The sequence below is a fragment of the Heterodontus francisci genome, chromosome 26, assembly GCF_036365525.1.
Source record: "Heterodontus francisci isolate sHetFra1 chromosome 26, sHetFra1.hap1, whole genome shotgun sequence".
In the NCBI taxonomy this organism is placed as follows: Eukaryota; Metazoa; Chordata; class Chondrichthyes; order Heterodontiformes; family Heterodontidae; genus Heterodontus; species Heterodontus francisci.
The window spans coordinates 51,085,445-51,113,321 of record NC_090396.1 but is presented as its reverse complement, the minus strand read 5'-3'; the positions used below and the strand labels follow the sequence as shown (position 1 = coordinate 51,113,321).

General features: G+C 41.6%; 2 protein-coding genes across 7 annotated transcripts in view; one reads left to right on the top strand and one right to left on the bottom strand.

Annotated features, from left to right (window-relative positions):
* The window catches only part of bahcc1b (BAH domain and coiled-coil containing 1b), a 476,710-nt gene that overhangs the window by 130,932 nt on the left and 317,901 nt on the right, over window positions 1–27,877 (bottom strand). For all 6 annotated transcript variants that reach the window (XM_068058204.1, XM_068058206.1, XM_068058205.1 and 3 more), the window contains one exon: window positions 4,136–4,261. In XM_068058204.1, coding sequence (XP_067914305.1) covers window positions 4,136–4,261 — 126 coding nt within the window. The remainder of the gene's footprint in view (window positions 1–4,135; window positions 4,262–27,877) is intronic.
* Window positions 13,982–16,364, top strand: LOC137384152 (uncharacterized). Its single transcript, XM_068057753.1, has 2 exons — window positions 13,982–14,116; window positions 15,786–16,364. The coding sequence occupies exons 1-2, from the start codon at window positions 13,982–13,984 to the stop codon at window positions 16,317–16,319; spliced, it is 669 nt and encodes a 222-aa protein (XP_067913854.1). The 3' UTR covers window positions 16,320–16,364.

The window sequence follows — 27,877 nt, the reverse complement described above, 5'->3', positions numbered from 1 at the left end:
TGGCGAAAGCAAGTTCACGGATGAGTTTTTCCTGTGTCTTTGTGTGAGCCTGAAGATGCCTGAGGTTGAAAAGGCCTCCCTCAGTCCTGAAGCGTACATAAACTCCCTCTTTAAGTTCTTCCGTTGCCTGCTGCAGCATCATGCTGAAAAAGATGATGAATAGTGTTGGGGTCAGCACACATCCCTGCTTCACGCCATTGGAGATACAGAAGGGATTGGAGAGGTCGCTGTTTTGCTTGACTTGTCCGTACTGATTTTCATGAAAGTGCATCACCATGGCCAGGAACCTGGTGGGCATCCAAGTTTTTCAAGGATTTTCCAAGTCCATCTCTGCTCACAGTGTCGAATGCCTTGGTGAGGTCTACGAAAGTGATGTACAGGCCTTTGTTTTGCTCACGACACTTTTCTTGTAATTGTCTGAGTGCAAATACCATGTCTGTTGGTCCTCTGTTTGCTCTGAAACCGCACTGGCTCTCTGGGAGGTTTTCTTCCGCAATGGTAGGCACAAGCCTGTTCAGAAGTATTCTAGCCAGGATCTTCCCAGCAATAGAAAGGAGGGTGATCCCACGTTAGTTGGAGCAGTCTGATTTTTCTCCTTTGTTTTTGTACAAGGTGATGATAACGGCATCACGAAAATCCGTGGAATCCTGCCCTGTTCCCAGCAGGCTGCGAAAAACGCATGGAGCTTGGTGTATAGGGCAGGGCCACCATGCTTCAAGGCTTCGGGTGGAATTTCATCGGCTCCGGGGCCTTTGTTGTTCTTCATCTGGTTGATGGCAGTCACAGTTTCCTCCAGAGTTGGGCTCTCATCCAGTTCTTCTTTGACAGGCTGTTGTTGGATGCGATTGATGGCAGTATCATGCACTGTGCACTTGGTGCCAAAGAGTTTCAAAGTGCTCCGACCAGCGATCCAGGACTGACTCCTTGTCGGTGTGTAGGGTCTTGCCATTGGCGCTCCTCAGGGGGTTTTGGGTTTGATATGCTAGTCCATAGACAGATTTTAGTGCTTCTTAGAAACTTCTTATGTCACCAATATTAGTGTACAGTTGAGTTTTTTCCGCAAGTGCAATCCACCAGTCATTCCAAGTATCAATCTAGTAAACCTCCTCTGAACTCCCTCCAATGTATTTACATCCTTCCTTAAATAAGGAGACCAAAACTGCAGTATGAGAGATGTGGTTACACCAATGCCCGTATAACTGAAGCATAACATCCTTACTTTTATTTTCAATTCCTCTCGTAATAAAGGATAGCATTCCATTAGCCTTCTTTATGACTTGCTGTACCTGCATACTAACCTTTTGTGACTCATGCACTGGAACACCTAGATTCCTCTGCACCTCGGAATTCTGCAGCTATTCTCCATTTAAGTAATACTCTGCTTTTTTATTCTTCCTGCCAAAGTGAACAACTTCACATCTTCCCACATTATACTCCATCTGCCAGGTTTTTGTCCTCTCACTCAACCTATCTATATCGGTGTGCAACCTCCTTATGTCCTCTTCACAACATAGTTTCCTACTTCTCTTTGTGTCATCTGCTACTAAGCCATCGCTCCCCTCATCTAAGTCATTGATATAAATTGTAAAAAGTTGAGGCCCCAGCACAGCCCCTTGCGGGACTCCACTCGTGACATCCTGCCAATCAGAAAAGGACCCATTTATGCATACTCTCTGTTTTCTGCCAGCCAGCCAAGGGACAGTCTTCCCTCCCTCCATGTGGCAAAACAGCCAGCTTTAATTTTCTTACTCCACCAATAGGGGTTTAAGTTATGTGGAGCAACTAGAGAAGCTTGGTTTTTTTCGTCATAGTGCAGGGAAGGGTAAGGGGAAGATTTTTAAAGGTGTTCCAAATTATGATAGGTTCTGATAGAGTACATTGGGAGAAACTGGCAGGGCAGGTTGGTAATCAGAGGACACAGATTTAAGGTGATTAGCAAAAGAACCAGAAGGGAGATGAGGAGCCTTATTTTATGATTGAAATGCATTTCCTGAAAGGGTGGTGGAAGCAGATTCAATAGTAACTTTCATAAAGGAGCTGGATAAATACTTAAAAAGGAAACATTCTCAGGGCAATGGAAAAAGAATGGGAGTGGGACTAATTGGACAGCTCTTTCCAACAGCTGGCACAGGTATGATGGGCTGAATGACCTCCTGTGCTATATGGTTCTATTATTCGAACTGTATGGCTAGATGGGAAATATGACAGGCACAAACTTGTGCTCATGGTGAAACATGTAAAGGCTTTCACTCACAAATAGTTTCCTTTTAAAAAGATCTTTCCCTTTCTTCCTGAGTTGATTTTCCCCTTTCTTTCTACATCTGTCTCCTTACTGTTTTTCTCCCACTGTGCTTCACCTTTCTCCTACCCTTTTTTTGCTTTATTGTTTTCTTTGTCTTTGTGTTTGTTCTGTGCCATTCCTCGCCTGTGAAGTGGATTATAATGACAATGAATAATTTTGTTTTGCTGTACGTGCAGGGCCCTGTGTATGCTATTCATTCTTAGCAGTCCCATGAAAAGGATTTGGCATCTCTCTGCCATGACTTGGGTTCAATTCTGATCAGGAAATCCATTCAGTTGGCCTCCCCTAATGGCTTGGTAGGTACAGTCTATTGTTAATATGAAGTTACTTCATTTGAATAATCTGTTCATTTGAATTTTTTTTGCACAAAGAGCCTTCAGTGCTGTTTTATTTACATTACTTACAATGAATTACTGGAAAATTTGAATTTTTTGATTGCAAATAACAAGTCTGAATTAATAATCGACTGTAAATTAATGTGTTTTGTGAGTGATAACCATGCAGCTCAGGAAATGTCCAGGTTCAGTCTTAGTTTGTGTTACTCTCAGTCTGGGTGACAATGAAAGTGTTTAGGTGTACCTGAGTTCAAGAGGATAAAGGATTCCAACTCAATAGTGGGTATTCAGTTTGTGTGTGGGCATGCGTAGGGGATGAAATGGGACACACTAAAGCTTGGGGCAGCTGCTGCAAAGGCTCAAAGGGGAAAGGCCACCATCTAAGGCCCTTCCACCATAGTATACCAAGGGGCTGGAAACTGTAAAACCCCTCGGTCTATTTACACCAGAGAATGTTCGACATGAAATGTAAGTGCACATTGTAAATATAACCTGTAATGGCAAGTGTAGTGAGGCACCTCGTGTACTTTATTGAAAGAAACTCACCTCCAATTTATGTAATGTCAAATTTGAACTTTTTTTTAAACATATTTTATGAATAAATTATATTTTTGGGAAAAAAATTTGAAGGGGGTGAAATGGTCAGGTGAGAACAAAATTGGGTTCAGCTGCAGTGCCACCCCACCCCCAACAGCAAATTGCTTAGCACCAGCTACTAAGACATCCAGAGACACACATGAAAAATGTGCATTTGCGTAGGGTACTATAGGCTGACAATGACTGCAGGACTATATTGCAGCATGAATCATCTCCTCAGCAGGAGAGGTGTATAAGAAGGAAGGAAAAATCTTGAGTGTTCCAGAGCTATAGTACATAGTAATAAAGTTTACCTACAGCATTTGGTGCTAATGAGACTGATAAAGATGCTGTCTTAATAGAAAGGATAAAAAGCCCGATCAAGGCAATAACATGAGGCTGGATGGTATTTAGCTAAAGGCCCTGTACAAATGTTCACAAGCTTGATTTGAGCTTGGAAGCCATATGTGGTACATCATTAGCCTAAATATCATGATTAAATTCTAATTTTGGTGTTCACTACATATTATAAATCAATAAGATTTTCTTCTGAATGCTTTTTTTTTTCCAGAGTCATGAATTTTATTTGAAATAAATAGTAAAATGCAAGATAACAACTACAACCCCATAAAATAGTCCATTAGATACTACTTAGTAAACAAATGCTGCAACTATATTTAGGCTGAATATTTCTGGTTTAAGCAAAATGCCACATTACAGATGAAAATCAGGCTCCCAACTGGTTGGAAATGATACACACAGTACAGTACTCCACTAGATAAATAAATTGTCATAATTGCAATAGCTAAGTGTTATTTCTGTAAAATTGAAACAATATAATTAAAGCATAGAATTGTATTGATATTACCATTTTATAAGATAAATCTAAAATGTATTTGCTTGTGCTGGATATTTTACTTGCCTTTTTGTGTATCATAGAACCTGTGCTGACCATAAAGTACACTGTTGCTGTTACTGTGGTGATCCAGGTGGCTCATGGGAAGGAAAGTGGAAGCCAAACTGCTTGAAAACCTGGAATAACCTGGAACTAAAGAAAATATTAGGTTAGAGTTGAATAGCACAGTTGCTTAAGAGAGGGTACGGATATTTCCTTCAAGACTATATTTCAGTTATCATAGTCCAAGCAATAAAGTGGTTTTCAAACAAATGTCTTGTAATTGCAAACAGACCATGAAAAAGAAATGACTGAGGTTTCAGTGCTTCTGTGTATGATGAAAAAGAATAACAAAAGATATAATCTCCACATTCCCTGTGCTTTATTTATGACTGATATAGTGAATTCAACTACTGTACTTTCACAGAGTAGTCTGGCATGCTGCCCTTCACTTTGAGAGCCTGAAACACAGTTCAACTGAGGATGATTTATCAAAAAGGTCACTTCTCATTCTTTCGGAATACTACTGAACGGCAATGAACAATAAATTATAATTAAGGGCAAGTTAAAAATCCACTGTCCATTATAATCTATTCTTATCTATGCTGATAAAATTCATCGGAATTACAGACAGAAGGAGGCCATTCGGCCTACTGTGCCTGTACTGGTGCCAGATCCTTCGCTGGAACAATCTACTGTAATCCATTCTCTTTCCTTTTACTTTTCATATGCTTCATTTTTAAAAACTTAACAAATTCCCTTTTAAATTATGTTATAAAAATGAAGAACAAGAGATCCTTGGGACACACCATAATCCACAACCCATTAATCTGAAAAACTTGTGTTACGACCAGGTGAGAAAGGGGTCCAGGGGTTCCTTCTCAGCCTTTGCCTGGTTTAACCGTAACTGGGTTTAATTTTTAAAACAGCATGTTTTTAGCTCCTACCTCAGTGAATCCTTGTTCACAGCTCTCCAACTGTAAGGCAAAGAAATCAACCAGACAGGTTTTATTAGATTTAAAGGGGAGGCGGTGGCATCGTGGTATTGTCACTGGACTAGTAACCCAGAGACGCAGGGTATTGCTCTGGGGATATGGGTTCAAATCCCACCACAGCAGAAGGTGGAATTTGAATTCAATTAATAAAATCTGGAATTAAAAAGCTAGTCTAATGATGGCCATGAAACCATTGCCGATTGTTGTAAAAACCCATCTGGTTCACTAATGTCCTTTAGGGAAGGAAATCTGCTGTCTTTACCTGGTCTGGCCTACATGTGACTCCAGACCCACAGCAATGTGGTTGACTCTTACATGCCCTCTGAAATGGCCTAGCAAGCCACTCAGTTGGCAGCTCACTGCCACCTTCTCAAGGGCAATTAGGGATGGGCAATAAATGTTGGCCTGGCCAGTGACGCCCACATCCCATGAATGAATTTTTAAAAAGGTGTAAGTTTATTCACCTTAAACTCTAATTCGGTTAACGACTATGAATATGTGACAAGACCATGATAGCATGCAAACGCAATAAACACACATGCAGATAGAAACAGAAAAGTAGAAAGAATGGAGGGGAAAAATTTGAGGCAATAGCTGGGATTTATTTACTGTCCTTTGAGTTTGATGTAGTGTCTTTGATTGCTGGTAAGTGTTGTCGTTTCGTTGGGGCCCAGTGCACGCTTTAAAACTTGTTTAGTTGTAGGAGTCTTTTCTCTCTTGAGGTTTAAGTGACTTCAGTGGATTTGTAGATTTGTGAGAGAGAGCAAGCTACCTAGGAGAGAGGCTCTCTTCTACCTTGCAGAAGCTCAACGCCAACTCACAGACACCTCTTCCTACCTCCCTCTGGACCATGACCCCACCACCGAACATCAAGCCACCGTCCAAAGGACTGTCACTGACCTCATCTCCTCTGGAGATCTTCCCTCTACGGCTTCCAACCTCATAGTCCCACAACCCCGGACAGCCCGCTTCTACCTCCTTCCCAAAATCCACAAACGGGACTGTCCCTGCAGACCCATTGTGTCAGCCTGCTCCTGCCCCACTGAATTTATTTCTTCCTATCTAGACTCTATCTTATCTCCGCTGGTCCAGTCTCTTCCCACCTACATCCGTGACTCTTCTGACGCCCTACGTCATTTTGACAATTTCCAGTTTCCTGGTCCCAACCGCCTCCTCTTCACTATGGACGTCCAATCGGTCTACACCTCCATCCCCCACCAGGATGGTTTGAGGGTTCTCCGCTTCTTCCTGGAACAGAGGCCCAACCAGTCCCCATCCACCACCACCCTCATCCGCCTGGCTGAACTTGTTCTCACATTGAACAACTTCTCCTTCAACTCCACGCACTTCCTTCAAGTAAAAGGTGTCGCTATGGGTACCCGCATGGGTCCTAGTTATGCCTGTCTTTTTGTGGGATATGTCGAGCATTCTTTGTTCCAGTCCGACTCAGGACCACTCCCCCAACTCTTTTTCCGGTACATTGATGACTGTATCGGTGCCGTTTCCTGCTCCCGCCCCGAACTAGAAAACTTTATCAACTTTGCTTCCAATTTCCACCCTTCTCTCACCTTTACATGGTCCATCTCTGACACTTCCCTTCCCTTCCTCGACTTCTCTGTCTCCATCTCTGGGGATAGGTTGTCTACCAATATCCATTATAAGCCCACTGACTCCCACAGCTACCTCGACTACACTTCTTCACACCCTACCTCCTGTAAGGACTCCATTCCATTCTCCCAGTTTCTCCGTCTCCAACGCATCTGCTCTGATGATGCTACCTTCCATGACGGTGCTTCTGATATGACCTTTTTCCTCAACCGAGGATTTCCCCCCACTGTGGTTGACAGGGCCCTCAGCCGTGTCCGACCCATTCCCCGCACCTCTACCCTCACCCCTTCCCCTCCCTCCCAGAACCGTGACAGGGTTCCCCTTGTCCTCACTTTTCATCCCACCAGCCTCCACATCCAAAGGATCATCCTCCACCATTTTCGCCACCTCCAGCGTGATGCCACTACCAGTCGCATCTTCCCCTCCCTTCCCCTGTCAGCATTCCGAAGGGATCATTCCCTCCGCGACACCCTGGTCCACTCCTCCATTACCCCCACCACCTCGTCCCCGTCCCAGGGCACCTTCCCCTGCAATTGCATTTACCTCCTCTCTCCTCACTATCCCAGGCCCCAAACACTCCTTTCAGGTGAAGCAGCGATTTACTTGTACTTCTTTCAATGTAGTATACTGTATTCGCTGCTCACAGTGTGGTTTCCTCTACACTGGGGAGACCAAGCGCAGACTGGGTGACCGCTTTGCGGAACATCTCCGCTCAGTCCGCAAGCAGGACCCTGAGCTTCCGGTTGCTTGCCATTTCAACACTCCCCCCTGCTCTCATGCTCACATCTCTGTCCTGGGATTGCTGCAGTGTTCCAGTGAACATCAACGCAAGCTCGAGGGACAGCATCTCATCTACCGATTAGGCACACTACAGCCTGCCGGACTGAACATTGAGTTCAATAATTTCAGGTCATGACAGCCCCCCATTTTACTTTCATTTTTAGTTATTTTTTCTTCCTTTTTTTTTACATTCCTTTTTACATTTTTTGCAATCTTTTTTTGCATTTATTTCATTTCATCTTAGTTTGTTCAGTTTGCTTACCCACTGTTTTTTTCAGGTTGTTTTTCTTCAGGTTTGCACTTGCTGCTGTTCAATATTCAGTGTATTCACACCTAATCTGTACTAATGCTTTGTCTTTCAACACACCATTAACATATTGTTTGCCTTTGCTCCGTGACCTTTTGGTCAGCTATGTGGCCTGGTCCAATCTGCACCTTCTCCTTTGTTATCTCTTGCCCCACCCCCACCTCACTTGTTTATAATCTGTGACTTTTCTAATATTTGTCAGTTCCGAAGAAGGGCCACTGACCCGAAACGTTAACTCTGCTTCTCTTTCCACAGATGTTGCCAGACCTGCTGAGTGATTCCAGCATTTCTTGTTTTTGTGTCTCTTCTCCCAAGTTCAGTTGTAATCTGATCCAAACTGTGCTGTGAGCAGTTCAAACAAAAACCTGGGCCAGCAGGTTAGTCATGTGACTAGCTGTTTTAACAAATTCCTGCATTTGTGGATGCTCCATCTTAGCAGACACCCTGGAATGCTGGCTTTCTTACACATTCAATGTCTGGTGATCAAAATCTATTTGAGTTAATTTGTATCAGGGAGCCATTCTATTCTCTCCAGGCACTGTCTCTTAGTATGCAAATGCTTTTCAGCCGCTGCTGATCTCTTTAAACAAGTCATCTCTTCGTTCCGGCAACAGTTTAAAATTAATGTTCAAATGACAAAATTAATATGCCTCATTAGTATTGTTGAAAACAGAGACATTTTGTCAAAGCTTTTCATCTTGCACTCATCAGGACAATTCGCATGAATACTAATGCGAGGGAAGCAACAAAGTTATAATATGTGAGAAGAGAGTGCTGATTGATTGGCAAGTGGACTCTGATTGGTAGAGGCGTTGAGGACAGAATTAGTTGCTCATCCCTAATTGTCCTTGAAATCTGAGTGGTTTTTGTTTTAGAGATACAGCACTGAAACAGGCCCTTCGGCCCACCGAGTCTGTGCCGACCATCAACAACCCATTTATATTAATCCTACACTAATCCCATATTCCTACCACATCCCCACCTGTCCCTATATTTCCCTACCACCTACCGATACTAGGGGCAATTTATAATGGCCAATTTACCTACCAACCTGCAAGTCTTTTGGCTTGTGGGAGGAAACCGGAGCACCCGGAGAAAACCCACGCAGACACAGGTTTTCTAGGCCATTTCAGAGGGCAGTTAAAAGTCAACCACATTGCTATGGATATGGTGTGACATGTAGGCCAGACCAGGTAAGGACAGCAGATTTCCTTCCCTAAAGGACATTAGTAAACCAGATGGGTTTTTATGACAAGCGATGATAGTTTGATGGCATCATTACTGAAACTAGCTTTCAATTCCAGATATTTATTAATTGATTGAATTTAAATTCCACCAGCTGCCATGGTGGGATTTGAACCAGGCATTAACCAGGGCCTCTGGATTAGTAGTTTAGTGACAATACCACTATGCCACTGCCTCCCCTAGAGCCCTACACCTAAAAAATGTTTGAGATTTTCTTTCCCTCCACCAGCTCCCAATTCTTCCCCCCACCATTCCCCATCACCACAAGGATCACGGCTCCATGTCCCTAGACCGCCCATTGCATCTAGGTGACAGCTGGACACAGGGCTATGGGAACCAATTAATTTCTCACTGTACTGCTGACGCCAAGTGAGAACAGAAATGGAGCGCTCAAACAGCGGTGGGAGGAATGCTGAAAGCACTGAAGGAGGGAAAGGACCTTCAGCTTCTATGTGGGCTCTGCACAAGCTATTTCAGTGAAAGATCTTGTCATTTTCAAGGAGCTTGAATTCCCTTTAACTTCAGCTCCTTCCCTTCTGCCCTGCTGCAGCATCGGTGGATTTTACCTGTTAGCAGTGGTGAGCTCCTCCTATGTAGCATAGATACTACTAGGGAGCACTCCCTGAATGTATTATGAACTGTGGATGAGGAAATTGGATCAGGGTCATGGAGGGATCGGTGAGGTAACTGGAAATCCTCCTCACCTTTGGCATTAAACCAGCAGTCATGGAAATCAGCCCTCGAAGCTTACCCTTAATTGACCTTTAATTTCTGATTTATCCATTTTCCCTTTCCTGAATAGGGATGTGAAATTTACCAGCCACCAGTTGGTACACTTATGATACTTAGCTCCACCTCTTCACCACCTCGCTTGACCTTTCCATCACCTCTGTGCTGTTAGACTGCTTATCTGACATACATTCATGCTTTTCTCATCTCTACACTTGACCAATCCTCTGCTCTCCTGGCTGGCCTCCAATGCCCCACCCTCTGTATACTTTAACTCTCCAAAACTTTGTTACCCATATCCCAGTCCATACCAAATCCAGTTGACCCATCATCCCTGCTCTCACTGATTACAATGACTCCCAGTCCCCTAATGCCTCAAATTTAAAATTTTCATCCTTTTGCTTAAATCTCTTCATGATTTTACTTCTCCCTATCTCTGTAACCTCCGCCAGACCTACATCATGACCCTCTAGTCCTCTAACTCCATCCCCACTTATTGTTCAACTCACCCCTCTCACACCCATTTTACTTTACATACCATTGGTGGCTGTGTCTTCAGCCATCTAGACCCCACTCTCTGAAATTTCCTCCCGTTGTTTGTCAATCTCATATTTAAATATCTCTACTGCTTGATCTGCCATCTTCTTTCAACAAATTAATCTAACCAAGGACCCCTTTCATCCTACTGAATTTACGTAATTTCCAGTGCAACACCTTTAGCTTCAACTCTCATTTTTCCATATTCATTTTCATTGCAAACCCAAAGGGGAAAACAGGCCATAACCTAACTGTTCTCATACCTTCAGGTGCCTTACTTGTCCTGTATTATTAACTGGCACCAGATCTAGCATTGCATCCCTTTTTGTTGGTCATGCATCATACCAATTAAGGAAACAGTTTTAGATGTAATTCTAAAAAGCCCTCCTTATTTTGATCACAGAAGTTTGTCTATTCCCAGTTACTGCTGCAAACAGCTTTAAATTGGCTACAAATCACATCCTCAATTTCTTTCCCCCACTCAGTGGTCTATAATGTACTTTGCATCTGGTAACATACTCCTTTATTATTTCTTAACTCAACCCAGACAGAGCCCGTCTAAGGATTGCCATCATTACAAATCTTTTCTTTCAATGGCTGGAAACAGGTCTGTCATTAACAAGGCCAATCCTTTTCTTCCTTTGATATCTCTCCTGAAAATTTTATCGCCAGGAATATTTCAATACCAGTCCCACCCCAGCTGAAGCAAGGTTTCAGTAAAGGCTCCAACATCAAATCCCTCCACTCTAATTAGTGTCTCTAGTCACAGCAATCCTGATCCATTCATATTCCTCAGTCCTGCTTTTATTTTTATTAATCTTTCTTTCACCATCCTTTCTAACTTCTCTCAATACATCAACCTTGGACTTAATTATTCAGACTTCTTCGACCTTAACTATGCTTATTCATAACTCCTCCACTTATGTTCTTACAGCAAATCTTTTCATTTTACCCCCAGAAAGTATAAGTTGAAACTCATGCCTAAATTCAATTCAAGTCATCGAAAATACTGGCAGTTCACTCAAGCTTATGAAAATTAAAATTTACACGTTATCATCCTGGGGGGTTAGTGACGTATGAGTGGACAGGAAACTCCTTTTACGGACATTCCCTGTACTGGGAATAGTTATACAAAATGATTCAATTCTGAGTTCATTTTCATAAATGACTGCACAAATGAAATTTATTAATAAGGAATTTGAGGAAATCGTTGAAACAAGATTTCCTGTCTACCATAGTAGGTACTTTTGTCTGGAATTTCCTGTCCTCTCCTACATCACTATCAAAAGGCTCAGTAGAAATGTTGTACTTTTCAAAATCCTGGGCCAGTTGTCTGCAGTTTCAAGCGCCAGCAACATTACTCAGTTGGACGGGAACAAAAAAATGATTATAATGCTAGAAGGCTGTTCAGCCCACACATAGTTAGAATTTAGGCTTTGTTGCCCTTTTAAAAAGCCCCAGCAAAAACGTTGTTTCCAATAGCTTATTAAGATATCCAATCATGGTAACTCCATTTTTGTGGGTCAATGAGTTATTTGCACAGCATTCACCTCAACTCATGCTCTTGTTAATTTGTAGGACCACCTTCTGTAGGGATTCATTTTCATCTGGACTGATTCCAAATTTACAATAATCTGCCTTGTTTTCACAGTTGTCCTGTAGCATTACTCCCCAAAATAGGAAAAATGCTTTTATATTCAGCACTAATGAGTCTCTTATTAACCCTTTCACTGGCATGAATGCATAGTTTTGTCTTATTTTCAAGTTGGGACTTATTCGGTCATATTGCTATCAGGAGATCACCAAGAAGCATATGAAGCATTTATCCAATCTTAATTCATACCAAAAATTTTGAAAACTTTCAGTTTAAAAGTGCAGGAGCATTGCATCACAAACTGTAAAGTGTTCACATAAATTAACAGACACAGATTTGTGGGTGACAAAATGCTTTTGCTTGACACGTACAACATTTGCAGTTAAGTTTTTTGTGATTTTTTTTTTACTGTAGGTATTTTTCTTGGTTACTTCACTAACAACTATCATTACAGACCTCTCAACCCTTTGAACCAAAGTGTGCCTTCACCTGCCCATTATGTAGGTACATGTTGTGAAACCCAGGTTGAACAGAGAACCCCTGTCACTGTTTTCTAGCTTCCGGGATGTTGCCACATAATCTTCTGCATGTCGTTAGACAGAAGAATAAAGACTGTGGCTTGAGCTTTAAATTGCAAAACAGCTTTGTTGAACATTAGCAGGTACAGCGCACAATATAACTGTATGTTTACAGTAATTACAACCTTTACTATTCTCCTTGAAATATCAAAAAACAACTGATGTTTTCCTGCACTAACCTTCAACATAAAAGTGACCCTTGAGCCTCAGTTGCATCCTTCATATGTGACTAGCTGTTACCACACATCCTCTGATTAACCTTATACATCTAATGGCCTCAGACTAACTCTCAAATTTCTTTGAAAATATCTTGCAACAAAGGGGCAGTATAAACTTTGTCTCCCATGGTTACATCAGCCATTCCCAGGTTTGCAGATACAAAGGATATTTCCTGATCACGGTCATCCCTGGCACCCTTTGAAGCTCAAGACCTGTAATTTTAGGACATTTATACTTATCCGGACAGGTTTCAGGAACACTGCAAACAAGATGATACTAATGATTCTGCATTTAACTGGTATTAACATATCAAACCACCTTTTGTTCCACATAAAGAGGGTACAGACACATTAATATCTTTGGCATGCCAATATAATGCATATTGTTTGTAACTTATTTTTACTCCTGTAACCAACAAGACAGAAGTCAATAAATAATCCATCATGGACATACATGCCTAATTTTTTGTCACTGTGCAGCATTTATCCTCATGTTGGCACCACTGTTTTCACCATTCTATTTAAGCTATTTGATAATGTCCCTTAAACAATTCAACAATAATTTTAACGAAATGCAAATAATATCAATAATTAACGGACAAATCAAAATCTATAATGACTTCAGAACAGACAGAATTTAGTTCTGCTCAGAAAGCACAGGCGCGATCAGAACTCGATAATGATAGAGGTAAAATCCAAGGCCCTAAAATTCACAGTCCTCAATCTATACCTCAGGTTGTATTGTCCAAATAATGCTAACCTATTCCTCCCACCACCATTTATCAAATGAACAGTACGTAAACTGTACATGCTTTGAATTCTATTTACTAAGTGCTGAACAATCCATTAAAAGTGTTCCATACATTTTTTGATTTAATATATAAATTATTTTAAAATATGTACATTTCTAAAAAAAAATTAAACATTTATGTCTGAACAGTTACACTTGTGAAACCTCAACGGAGCTAATCTTGCTCCAGCTCATCTGGTGTGTGATTCAAGCAGCAGCAGTGTTGTGATGTAAGGGGGGTGAAAATATAATGGAAATAGTTCCCAAAGAGCAGCTTCCAAGCCAAAGGGAATTCACATGTACCAAATAAATCCACGTGCTGAAAGGGTTAATGTGCAGTTGTTGTATTAAACCTGTCTCCTTTAATTAGGGTTGTTAAAAGTTTAACTGGTTCCACTAAAGTAAATGAGAGTCTGTAAATTCCAACTGCAGATGCCCAACTCCCACATGGAGTCACCTTTCCCCCGCAGAAAGCCACTCCCATTGTGACAGATGGACAATAAACATCTGTGCTGCAACATTCAATGCAGTGCAACCATAAAAGCCATAAAAGAGACAAGGCAGCAGCTCCACTATCGAACTGTAGCTGATGGTCCATTAACAGTAATTTTCAAAGTTAATCTGCAGGTACGTTAAGAATAAGTTGTAGATGTGATGAAGATTACACTTGTGGGTGGGATAACTGCATAACATTTTATGGAAGACTGACCCTTACTGATTTTTAAACCATTCTCACAGGGTTGATAATGGTTAAGAAAATACATTGGCACTTTTGAACAAGTGGGTTGATTTGTAAAGGGATGTGTAATAGGGCACAGTAGGGATGAGGACTGAACTTTTCTTGTTATGCTTTGGAAACCCCACTATTCAAGCCCAGCTTTTTATGTTTGAAAATGCAGTCCAGTTCCCTATCTGTTGTTTTAAACTTTGGACACTGAGCTGCTCATTATGAAAGGATCTAAATCAGGTGGCAGGGATGGCTGGCGGAGAGTAATGTGCTTTTGGACGGTCTGCTGATTGATTTAAAAGCAGATTCCGCCCATCTCATGCGACCAATATGGAGGCTTGGCAAAACAGTAGGAATTCATTTGTTTTCTTTAATGATTGGAATGTACCTTTCTTCGTTCAGGGAAAAAAAACATAAGTCAATCAGTGATAAAATCCTACATTCAACACTTCTCGTTACTGCTGCGTTGCATCCATTTTTACTACAACTTTGGCCCTAGTTTATTCAATCTAGCATTGTTGTTCTAATTTATAGGTGAGAAAGCGCATCCCCTCACATCCTAACTGAAATACTTAAGGCCAAATATATGCCCATGGTTGCATTCAGTAATGCACATCTAAGACACCATCAAGTTACAGTAAGTCCAATTGGGGAGTGGGAGAGTGGGGGTAGAAATGCATCAAATGACCAATAACCCTAAATAATTCAAAAGATATCAGTATATTTAAGTTGAATATCTTCTATTGCCACAGATACATCCAGAACATCGCATATCAGACTTGCTAGCAAATCATAACAAATTAGTTACATTCTCATACAAGGACTTAACCAATACTCTATAGCGATAGAAGAGAATAATGACCTATAATTAACATGTTTGTCAGTTAAAGTTTTTTTTCCATGAGAGAGAGCCGCAACTTTAAGAGTGAAGAGGAACTACATGATACACAAGTGTGCAGTGCCCTGCCAAGAGCATGCTCCAGCACTCACTGGCAGCCACTAACACACCAGAGAACAATGACTTCTGTATTCAAACAGGGATAGTGCAAGAGAGAACAAGTCTGTATCAAAAAAATAATCATTTTTAATAGTAACAGCTGTCCCTGGAGCTGTGACCCTCACAACGTTGAAACACTGGAGCTCTTTCAAGGAGTGACAAAATAAGCACCAATGCAGCTGTGCAAGGGAACTCATTTACAGTTCGGGCAGATTAACGCACATGTCCTGAATAGGAGACAAGAATTTTGATTTACAGAAGCCAAAGATTAACTCTTAGGGGTCAAAATAATTCTAACACAGATGAATAACGACACACAAGTGTGAAGATATCTCTGGGCACATCCAGGCCATAAATAGAACTTTTTCCAGTTAACTTATCAGTGTGATGTTGAGTTCTGAAATGGCATTTTAATACCTGTAATTGTGTGTAAACATGTATGTGTATGTATGTAAGTGTGTGTCTGTATATGTGTTTGTATGTTTGCATACATATATGTGTGTGGTACATATCTATATTTATGTCTGTGTGCATAAAATAATAATATTCTGCACACTTCTCCAATTCTACAGTCAACAACCAAGCATCAAGCCTATAAAAAGGCTAAACACAAGCTCCAGTGTGCTTTAAGAGAAATGCAGAACGACTGGTGGAACGCAAAAGCTGATGAGCTGCAACATCTAGCTGAGAGGCATGATCTATGTTTTTACAATGTGCTGAAGACTGTTTGTGGCCCACCCACCTCAACCTTTGCTCTTATCCTAACAGCTGATGGAAATGAACTACTTACTGATAAGGCCGCTGTAATGGAAAGGTGGCGTGAGCACTTCGCCAAGCTCCTCAACAGAGACTCCCACATCTCAGCAGATTCTCTGCAACAAATTGAGCAGTTGCCTGAGGAAGAAAGCCTGCCTCTTCCTCCTTCCATTGAAGAGGTGATAAAGGAAATCAAATCAACCAAACAAGGCAAAGCCTCTGGCCCAGAGGGCATTACAGCAGAGATTTGGAAGCGTAATAGTACAGAGCTTGTTAACAAACTTACAGCTGTCTTCAGAGTATCTGGAATTAGGAAAAAGTTCCAAAGGACGTCAAGGACACCAACTTAGTCAGCATCTGGAAGCAGAAAGGATCCAAAAACGTATGCGGCAACTATCGAGGAATAAGTCTTCTCAATTGCAGGAAAGATCCTCACAAGGGTCCTATTACACTGTATACTGGACAGCTTCATAGATGATGCCCTCACGGAATCACAGTGTGGTTTTAGGGCTAACCATGGGGCAGTCAATATGGTATTTGTAACAAGACAACTATAAGAAAAGTGCAGAGAGCAACATCAGGATCGTTATATGCTGTTCATAGACCTAACTAAAGCTTTTGACAGTGTAAGTTGATCTGGTCTAAGGAACTTGATCTCCAAGCTAGGATGTCCAAGCAAGTTTGTCTAAATCCTGCACCTACTGCATGATGGCATGGTTGGATGTGTTTGTGCCTGTGGTGAGATGTCCGATGCCTTTGCAGTAACCAGCAGCTTAAAGCAAGGGTGCGTTGTGGCTTCCCGACTCTTCAATCTCTTTGCTGCAATGATTAAGGCAGCCACCAGAGACATGCCTGCAGGCATCAACATTCGGTTCCATTCAGGGAAGCTCTTCAATCTCTCCAGACTACGTGCCTGCACCAAAGTCACAGAGGCAGTAATCTGAGAGCTTCTGTATGCAGATGACTGTGTCCTAGCTGCCCACAACAAGGAAGACATCCAGACTATTGCAAAAAAGTTCTCGAGTGCTGCCAAAAAAATGTGATCTCCAAATCAGTGTCTCCAAGACCTAGGTTATGTTTCAGCCAGCACTAGGCACATGCTATGAAACACCAGACATACCTGTTGCTGGATCCAGCCTTAAAGCTGTAGAAAAATTCTCATACCTTGGTAGGGTGCTGTCTAGGGATGCTACTATTGATGAAGATATCCATGCATGCATCCAGAAAGCAAGTTATGCTTACGGCGGGAAGCGGAATGGCATTAAGCTAAAGACTAATATCAAACACGAACAGGCCATTGTATTTACCATAATAATAAAAGCAAAATACTGCGGATGCTGGAAATCTGAAACAAAAACAAATGCTGGATTCACTCAGCAGGTCTGGCAGCATCTGTGGAAAGAGAAGCAGAGTTAACGTTTCGGGTCAGTGACCCTTCTTCGGAACCCTGCTGTATGGTGCAGAATCCTGGGTCTGCTATAAGCTCTGGAACGCTTCCACCAAAGACACATGAGGTCCATCAGGAGAATTCAACATTAGGACAAAATCACAGACAATGAGGTCCTCCATCGTGTTGGGCTCAATGGCATGGGGACTACATCCAGAAAATTCAACTTAGATGAGCAGACCATGTCTCCCACATGGATGATTAGGGAATCCCCAAGCAGATCTTCTAAGGGGAGCTCTCTCAGGGTAAATGACATCAAGGTGGTCAGTACAAACCATATAAGGTCACTCTAAAAAAGAGCCTTCCAAACTTCTGCACTGCAGACCATCTCACTTGGGAAAACATTGCAGCCGACTGACTCTCGTGGAGGCAAACGTGAAATTTGGTCCAGCATGCTTCGAGGACCATGTACACCAAAATCGCAGCATCTGATGTGCTCAGAGGAAGGCCAGAGGCAGCGCAGCTGCACAAGTTCCCCCAAGCACCAGCAACGACAATATAAACTATCAGTTCCGTGCACGTCCATGCCGATCCTGCATCGGACTCTTCAGTCATGAGCGAACCCACAGAAGATAAGGAAATCATTTACAGCTTGGACATACTCGAACAAGGAGTCTACCATGAAAAAGTTATAATAATATCCACCATTAGAAAAGCAGAGATAAAGTGGAGCTGGGTAACACAGTGGCACAGAAAATTATTTTACTTGTGTTACACGGCATAAAACACATGGATATTGAAAGCTGACAAAATTTCAACATTCAACAGGTTAATCCTATGATTAATGATGGTTCTTAACATTTTTAAACCTGCACACAGGCGAAATGAATTCCATCCTTGTTGTAGCATAGTCCTTGGACCCAGGAATTCTGATGGAGGGAATGTGCCATAACAAAGTACAAAATATTTCATATACAGAGGCTAAAAATAAACTGCATGATGTTTCTGTATGATTTACATGTGACATATTAACAAGCCAATGTGGTAACATCTCATTTAATTGGAGCAGAATTCTGAGTAAAATCAATGTGAAAGAATAACGTTGCTCTTCCTAGTACTATGTGAGCAATGTCTGGGTCCAAACACAGAACACATAGATCACACTGCTTGTTCAATAGATCCAAACTGCAACAGCAACTTTTGTATCTCTGCTGTTGAGTCTGATCATTTATTTTACCTCAATCTTATGTTGTAGATATCAATAATAATCAAAACAACTATAAAATAACTATCTTGTTCACTGCATTACAACTGCTTGTTTTCAACTCACGTGATGAGAGATTTGATTGTAGTACAAGTTCTCTATGACAACTGAATCATGTTCTCATCAGATCTTTGGCAATATAGGTACTAATTCCACAGTGATCATATAATAGACGTACTAAATATATAGGCCCCTAATACTACATAAGTTGGCATCCACAAATTGACGATTCACAGCATACTAGAAACAAATTAAAGCATTGTCATTTTGTATCAAATATTTATTCCAAAAATAGCATTAAACTGCTCTTTTTAAATTTTCATCATCTGAGAAGGATCTAATCAGATATTCTTTTTAAAAAAAAACCCTCACAGGATCTTTTGTTCATGCTGAGACAACCCAACGCAAAAATTCTCCTGGTCACCCATTTTCTCTTGCACCTCCAGGAACATCTGTAGCCTCCCAGACAGACCAGAATGTGGACTTGAGCATTTAACAGAACCACCTCTGTATATGAAATATCCCTCTTTTATCCAGTGAACAAGAGAAAAACATCTGTGTGAGCTCATCCATCTCCTGTATTCTCACTACTGTATTAATTTCAAAGTTAGCCATTCTTACTTTAAAGTTAACTTTTATTGGCTATGTTAAAATCAAGAGGAAAAAAGAGTGGGGAGAAAAATGTTAAAAAGCAAATTGACTGTGCGTGTGACAACAGGTAATGCGTTGCATTGTGGTTTGACGTGCAATTTCTTTTTAATTCCCACTTTTTCCCCTCATTTCTAATATGATCAGATGGAAAGGCTGATTCATATTAAGAATAGGTGCTAAGTGGCAGAGCAGCAGACAGGCATGCTGGCTGTGGCCATCATATTGCACGAGAAATTCAGTAGTTGATACTGCTTACACTGCCTATAGATGTATATTTAATGCATTTGGAGTTTGTGAAATCCACGCACGGAAAGTCAAACAGGAGCCAAATCATTTGACGTTTTTTTTCAACAAGTCTCCTTCCATTTGGTACCCAAAGCAACTCCACTACAGGCCTCTTTTCACAAAGCATTTGCTGATCTATTAAAATAGAATCTGTTTGCAGATGGATATTTGCAGAATATATTCCCAAAGATTTGTCCTATGTAGATAATTACAGAATACTGAACAACTGTAACGGCTTTGCAAATAGGGACATACATTGAAATCTTGGGCCTGTGGAACACCAGTCACAGCTGCAGTAAAATGGCTCCTCAGGTTCTCCTTACATCACAGCCTCTACCCCTTGCTTATGGCAGCTCTGGTGCCTCAGTTTGCGCAGAACAGTGTAATGTCCTTGACAGTTTGGTGAACTGAATTCGATTCTGTTAACCATTCTATGACTAGAATGTATCATGGCTGAACCATCTATATATGTGGATCAATAATTTCTACTAGTATAGGGATTAATGCCCCAGTGGTTCAGTGATGGAGCTGTCTGGTATGGAGCCACCTGCGATTGAAAAGGTCCCAGGTTTAACAATTGCCAGGGTGTCAGCTGTGGCAGCATTCTTGCCTTAAAAGTCAGAAGGTTGTGGGTTCATATCCCAGTAACGAAAGTTGAGTCCAAAAATCTAGAGCGATAAGCCAGTGCAGCACTGAAGTGCTATATTAACAATGAGATGTTAAACTGAGACCCCACCTGCTCTTTCAGGTGGGCATAAAAGAGCCCATGACAATATTTTGAAGAAGAGCAGGGGAGTTATCCATGGTGCCTGGCCAATATTTGTCCCTCAATCAACAGATTACTAAAACAGATTATTTGGTTATTATTGCATTGCTGTTTGTGGGAGTTTGCTGTATGCAAATCGGCTGCTGCATTTCCTACAACAGTGACCATACTTCAAAAGTACTTTATTGGCCATTATATACTTTGGGACATCAGGGGGTCCTGAAAGGCGCTATATAAATGCAAGTGCTTTTCTTCGTACTGAGGGTGATAGGAGGAGCATCTTCTGAGCTGTTCCTGATAAGTGAATCAGCTGGAAGGTGCCCATGGTTGAAGATTAGGTGAGGAAACAACTGCACCTCGTTTTGAGGATCTCAACAGCTGAACAACCTGCCTACACTTCACAGGGAGATTTTATGTATGCAGTGATGGTGAGGAACTTTGCTCATTGCCTTTGCATATCAGAAGATGGCATGCAAAATTTAAGCTCTACCGCCCTGACTCACATGTGAAGCATAGCCACATGGCTGAGATACCAGGGAACTGCTGGTGCTGAAGGAACTGAATCCACAGCACACTTTGGAACTTCAGAGGAGGGCAAAACTTTTGGATGAAATTAAATGCCCCTATATCAGTAGTGGAGAATAATTTGACTGGACAAGCTTTAAAACAAAAGAATTTACACATTTGTTTCCAATTTGAGGCATATCGTAACTAGTGAAATGTGTCCATGATTGTGCTCTTTTAAAAATCATGCAGGAACCAAAGGAAAGATTTATCTAAAATAAGTTTGCAGAATTATAATGGACAAGATTTATGAAACCATTTTTTAATATTGCTAGCTTTATATGGGCTGTTTTGTGCCAAATTTAAGACAGGACAAGTGTGAGAAACTTCCCCTTAGGCAAGATAATACTGTGCTAGTCCATAATTGTTTCAATGTTCTTTTGCTCAGGAAAATAAAATGGCTGGAGAGTTTTCTGAAGAATCTTTGACTCATAAATGACTAAAGTTGATGAAATTGCCAGTGCTGACCAGAACATGCGAAAGGAATTCACTTTTCTCTAGGCACCAAAGAAATCCCCCTCTTAAAAAGTGTTCTCATTCCTAAGTTCCCGAAAAGAATTCAGGAAGGACTGCAATTCCATTTCCTCATAAAATGATAAAATTGTTCAAGTAGCAGGGATAACCAGAAATTTCAGAAGAAAAAAAATCCCCATTCCCTGGATACCAAAGAAATCTTTTTTTTTTCTGTGGGAGTGATTGCTATTTTCATCATCCGGACAAATGATCATGTACTTAGGAAAGTTCTGAAGCAATAATATACTGGAAACTGGTTTCAAATGTTTTTGAGCATCTTTTTTTTTTGTTGGGAGAGAAGAAGAAGGAATCCCAAGAAGTTTGCAGCATATTTTCTGATTTTTTTTTTTACTATGTAACTGAAGTGGAAAAATGTACAGTTTAATTTTTTTTTAATTTGTTCATGGGATATGGGTATTGCTGGGACGAGCATTTATTGCCCATTCCTAATTTCCCTTGAACAGAAGCCATTTAAGAGTTAACCACATTGCTGTGGGTCTGGAGTCACATGTAGGCCAGACCAGGTAAAGACAGCAGATTTCCTTCCCTAAAGGACATTAGTGAACCAGATGTGTTTATAACATTTGCCAGTGGGTTCATGGTCACCACTAGACTAGATTTTAATTCCAGAATTATTAATTGAACTTCAATTTCACTATCTGCCATGGTGGGATTCAAACCCATGTTCCCAGGAAATTGCCTGGGCTCTAAATTACTAATCCAGTGATATTACCACTACAATAACATCTCCCCCTACAATATCTTCAAACCACAATGTTAAGCCTGACAACAATTAAAATATCTTGTCAGGAATTGTTCAATCGAAACTTGTGCAGAATGTTTTCAGGGAGAAATAAATAATTCCAAAATGTGTACGTCTACAATTAAATACAAATTAAAATGTAAAACTGTTCATTATTTAAAAAGTACTTTGGATGGATTACTGTTTAACCATCTCAGCTGCTTGCAGTATTCCAGAACAATTTTAACGAGCACACTAACATTCCTTAAAGGACTGCACACCCACTAAAAGAATTGAACAAATAAAATATTACAATGGAGGATGTATTACAAATATGTTTTCTTTAAAAATATTGTTGTGCCAGTTATCTGCTTTTTTCAGGTTGCAGCTATTCTGCAACCATGGTCATAAAGTGGTGTTTCACAAGTGTGATGTGTTTTCAGGATTAGACTTCAAAGGGCACATCGCTGTTTGTTGCACTGAAGCCAGCAATAATGGACCTCTGCATTGCACTCCCTAGTTATCTCCTTTTTAATGTTGAGAGAACATAACGTGCTGAGGAAAGTAGAGGGAAAGTAGGAGCAAAGGAGGGGAAGGTAAGGAGAAAGTGGAGTGTTGTGGGGTGGTTGAAAGAATGGGGAAAATAGCAGTGGAAAAGGGGAAGATATGGAGAAAACTAGGAGATGGGGAAGGAAGGAAGAAGAATGCAGGGGGGGAGGAGAGAAAGGTAGGGAGTAAGTAGGGGCAGTGGGGAGGGAGGCTAGGAAGAAAGGTGGGATGCTGGTGGGGAGAAGGTTGGGGCAGATGAGGAGGAAGACGAGGAGCATTCATTTTCTCTTCATATTAAAAATAATTAAAAGTAATAAGTTAGGGTCATCTGGCAACATTTAAATGTGTCTTTGCACTGAACTAGAGCTATACTGCATCCAATGTAAACTCAGAGTGGTGTGAAACAGCACATGAAGGAGGTCCTACATCATTTGGTTGCAGATTGGGACTTGACTATTGAGGTTCACAGCAAAATAAAAGTGCCAGTATAACTGCAGTCCAACATTCATTCAGGGCCACCTGTAGGAAATCTCACATATACTTTTTCAACTTTTTTTTGGACATATTTTCTCAGCACATGGCTTGCTGCAGCATCCACCTATAATTATTTAATACAATGAGGGTAATATATAGTTATACAGCTTTGCACATTAGGTTCTGAGTGCAGGGCCTAGACCAGAGTCAGGGTCATTCCTAGTCAAGCAAGTTGAAGGTTTAGTGGGGTAGGCTGGTTGTATGTGAGCTTTGTGAGGTATGTGAGGTTGAGGCAGCAGCACGTCCCTTTTGGTGTTGAGCAGAGCACTAATGCCTGTCTTTTCAGCAGACAGCCCTAGGATTGTTCTGGCATTTGGGGCTTGAGGTCGAATTATCATAATGTTTTCAGGCTAATCTGTAAAGATGTGAAATACTTTTATAAGCAATTAGTAACATGTTGTCATCATTGTCTATAAATCAGAGCTGGGATTGCACACTGATCTGCACTAGTAACCTAGAATTCACTCATTGCCAACTCTCTGTATTTTCAATTAAGCTCTCCCTTCATTGTCAGTTATGTAGGCCATATTGGCTCTGAACTTATTTGCCATTTTAGAGAAAAAACCTAATAAAACATAGTTGTTCCCAAGTAACAAGAAATAAAGATTTGATTGACTAGGCTTACATTGTGGCAGTAGAAAACAATAACATTTCCCCGTTGAAGAAAACTTTGCTCCTTAAAGGCAACCATTAGCCAGTTTGAAATTAAGAATGAATTTATGAGAGCTAAGAAACAAATTCACTTACCTAATCTATCATTATTTGATACATTGAATTTTACTGCTTCGCTCCTCTTTTATGATTTTAATGAATGTATGTTGTTTTCAGCAAAAGAACCTCACAATTAATTGACCTCTATTCCAATTTTCTCAGGGCAGTGTTGACCTCCTCCTTTCTGCTCCATCACATGTGGCATTGAAGTTAGCTTTAGGGTGGGACTTGTACTCATCTGGGCTCACACCTGGAAGATGTCCATCAGCCCCAAACAATTTCAAGCCCATTCAAGTCAGCCTCAATCCTTTAATGCACACGTGTACTTCTTTGTTTAACCTCTGCCTGTAGCTTAGTAAACCACTCAGGAACTCTGACTCACATTACGTCTGGGAGTAGTGAGCAACATGTTCTCTCCAGGCAGTGCCCTTCAGTTAGTGGCTTTGGTTAGCAAAATAGCTTGATATTCCCTTCAGTAAATGCTCTCATAAAAAAGTCACTTCTGCTTTTCCAATTTTCCTGTTTGAATTTCAAGAGTAAGGTAAAGCAAACTCCCTCTAGCAAAGTGTTATGACCAGGTGAGAAAAAGGTCTAGGGTTCCATCCTTCACCTGGACTTACTGTAACAGGGTTTTATTTTTAAACACACTGTTTTTAGCTCCCCCTTGGTGAATCCTTGTTCACCATTTTCCAATTATGAAGCAAAGAAACCAGCACAAACAGGCTTTCTTAGGTTTAAAGAAGAAAGGTGGAACTTTATTAAACTTAAACTCTAACTCAGTTAATGGCTGCGGATAAACACCGCGCCCCACACTAGCATGTATCCGTGATATGCACATGCAAATAGAGACAGAAAAGAGAAAAATAAAGTGGAAAGATTTGAGGCAATATCTGAAGAGTTGTTGTTACGGTTCTTTGAGCTCACTGTAGAGTCCTTGACTGTAGGTAGATCTTGCTTTTCGCTGGGGCCCAGTTCTTCTTAAACCTTGTTCGCTGTAGGAGACTTTTCTCTCTTGGGGTTCACGTGTCTTCAGTGGATTCAAAGGCTTGTTAGAAAGAGATGGGAGCAGACAGGAGAGAGATGTTTTCAGTCCAGGAATAAACAGTTTTCAGCCCAAACTGTTTGTACAAATTCAAAAAAACTCAGGTTGCCCAGCAGGTTAGTCATGCGAATAGCTGGTTTGACCATATCCGTTTGTGTATTCGGCCATCTTCGCAGTCAACCTGGATTGCAAACTCCCCCACTTTCAACGTCTGGTGATCAAAAGTCCATTGTGGGTTGAATGTCAGGGAATGGCTGCTTTGTCCTTCCAAACACTGTCTGTTAATATGCAAATATCTTTTCCAGCCATGGCTGATCTGTTCAACAAGTCCTCCCCTCACTCCATTAACAGTTTAAAATCAATGTTCATGACAAAATTAATGTGCCTCATTCTTGGCAGGTGGGGGCCTAACATGACACCTCCACACCCAGTGGCATGAAATGCGACTTGAGAAAAGGCGCATTTCATTAAAAGGGTTGAGAAAAATGTAAGATACAGAAAAAAGCATGCATTTCTCTCATTCATTCCCATTCATTCATAAATCCTAAAACGTATTACAGCCTGTCTTCTCTCGGTGCCAGTGCTGCTTTAATTGCCCCCTTTTTGGCATCCCAATAAACACATGGTTCTTTTATTTTGGGAAGTTTCTCTTCCATTTGCCCAATTCTATGGCTGCCTTGGGTCTTTGTTCCTGCTAAGGTAATTTTTTTTTTAAAGAGACAGTAGTGGGTGGGTCTATCCTGAACTCTCTTTTAGTGCTTTGCTGAGTCATGCAAAGACATTTGACTTTAGGGGATGGATGGTTCACTTTTTTTTCTGACTGTGGGGGAGAATTCTCTGCTTATCTCCCCTTTGTTCCTGAGGACACACCTGCCTGCAGATATTTGTGCAGACTCTAACTGCACGCTCCTGTGGCTCTTTGACTAGGTGAAACAGCACCCTCACGGTTTCTGTGCTCCCTAGAGGTCTTTCTTTGTCTCTGAAGGTTCTTGTAAATGCTTTTAGCAATTCTCTGGTGGGGTGCTTCTAGGTCTGCATTTACGTAGGAGGATGTGGGGTCTAACTTTTCAAATTTTTCAGGGTTGGCTGACCAGATAGTAGAGTTTTCAACCGGGATTCCTCCCGGACTTCCTTTAACCTGCCCTCTTGGTCACTTTTTCCCCCTCTCTGTCTAAACTTTTGCCAGCCTTATGCCTGCCTGTCCCTTTTTGTTCTCGGCGGGGGTCCCTTATAGTTCACCAGCTCTCTGCTGGAGGGTCCTCCTAACACTGGTACATGACTTAGGGGTGCAGATTTCACTACAGATTGGGGTTTCCACTCAACCTGGCACATATGGCAACTCCTGCAGTACTCCACCACGTCTTTTTGGAGTTTTGGCCAGTCAAACTGCTGTCTTATATGGGCTTTGGTCTTTCGTGTACCGGCATGTACAGCCACTGCAGTCTCGAGGGCCTTTCTTAATATTTCTCCCTGGTACCTCTGTGACACCACTAATTGGTGAACTACTGCCCACTCCTTGCCCTCAGGTCTGTGAGGAGAACTCAATTTCCTCATCAGTACCTCATTCTTTAAATAGTAGCAGTCAGGGACTCCCTCTGCTTCACTTTCAGACTGGGCAGCCCGTGCTAACTCTCGCAATACTGGGTCAGCTCGCTGAGACTCACCTAGGGAAAATCCATTTAATTCACTCCTTGGGTCTCCAGCTTTCCAAAGAAAGTCTCAGACAGACAGACCTGGTCATTTGCCTGCAGTGCTAATTCAGTCTACTCTGTGGGAGCTGGTTTGATCATGGCCTGATCCATTACACATTCAGGGAAACTGCAGGGGTCTCTCTGACCTCCTGCGGTCTTTCTTTCACTACTGGGGGGGCTACCACCTTCATCCCTGCCAGATCATTACCTAGGAGCAGGTCAAACCCGTCCACAGGCAAACTAGGGACAATCTCTACGGTCACCGATCCCAAAACTAGGTCGCACTCCAGGTGCACCTGGTGTACAGGTACAGGCATACACTACCCTCCAATACCATTCACCACCATTTTGGTGTTCACTCCACTCTCTGGGGGAATGGTCAGGCCTTTTCCCAGTAAAAGGGATCTAGTGGCCCCTGTGTCCCTGAGAATTACTATGGCTTGCTTGCCCCACTTGAGGGGTATGGGGTTACTTTCCTTCGGACACAAAACCCTGATTGCCTTCAGGAATCCTATTAAATTTTCCTGCACTTGCAGCCTTAAGCTTCCTGGGTCTCACTCTTACTGCAGTTAAAGTCACAGCTTATTCTACTGTGCTTTCCATCAGGTTCCCTTCTTCACGGAGCAGGTGTGCCCTGATTAACCCTGCCGGCTTTCCCTTTAGTTTCCAGCAGTCATCTTTTAAATGCCCTGCTTTATTACAATGGAAGCACACAGGTCTCCGGGTCTCACTTTTGCTCACAACACCTTCCTTTTTGGCTAGAGGAGGGCCCCCTGTGTCTCCTGCTTTCCTTTCTCTCCCAGGACTGCTTGGGCTGCTATCTCCTTCCCACCCTGTGTCCTTTTCGGATGTGTGGGGGTGATTAGGAAAGGTTCTGCCCTACGAAACCGACTTGTAAATTAAAACAAACTCATCAGCTACAACGGTCGTCTGCTGGGTTTTCTGAACCCCCTGCTCCTCTACATGGGTCTTTATAGAGAGTGGGAGAGAGTTTTTAAATTCCTCTAACAGAAGTACTTCTCTGAGATTCTCATAGCTGAGCTGTTACTAGTCAAAAGCCAGCTGCTTACTTCTTTCAAACTCCAGATAGGTTTGATTAGCTTGCTTCTTGAGGGTTCTAAACTTTTGGCGGTAGGCTTTGGGTACCAATTCATATGACCCAAGGATAGCATTTTTGGTCGGTTCATAATTTGATGAACTCTCATCTGG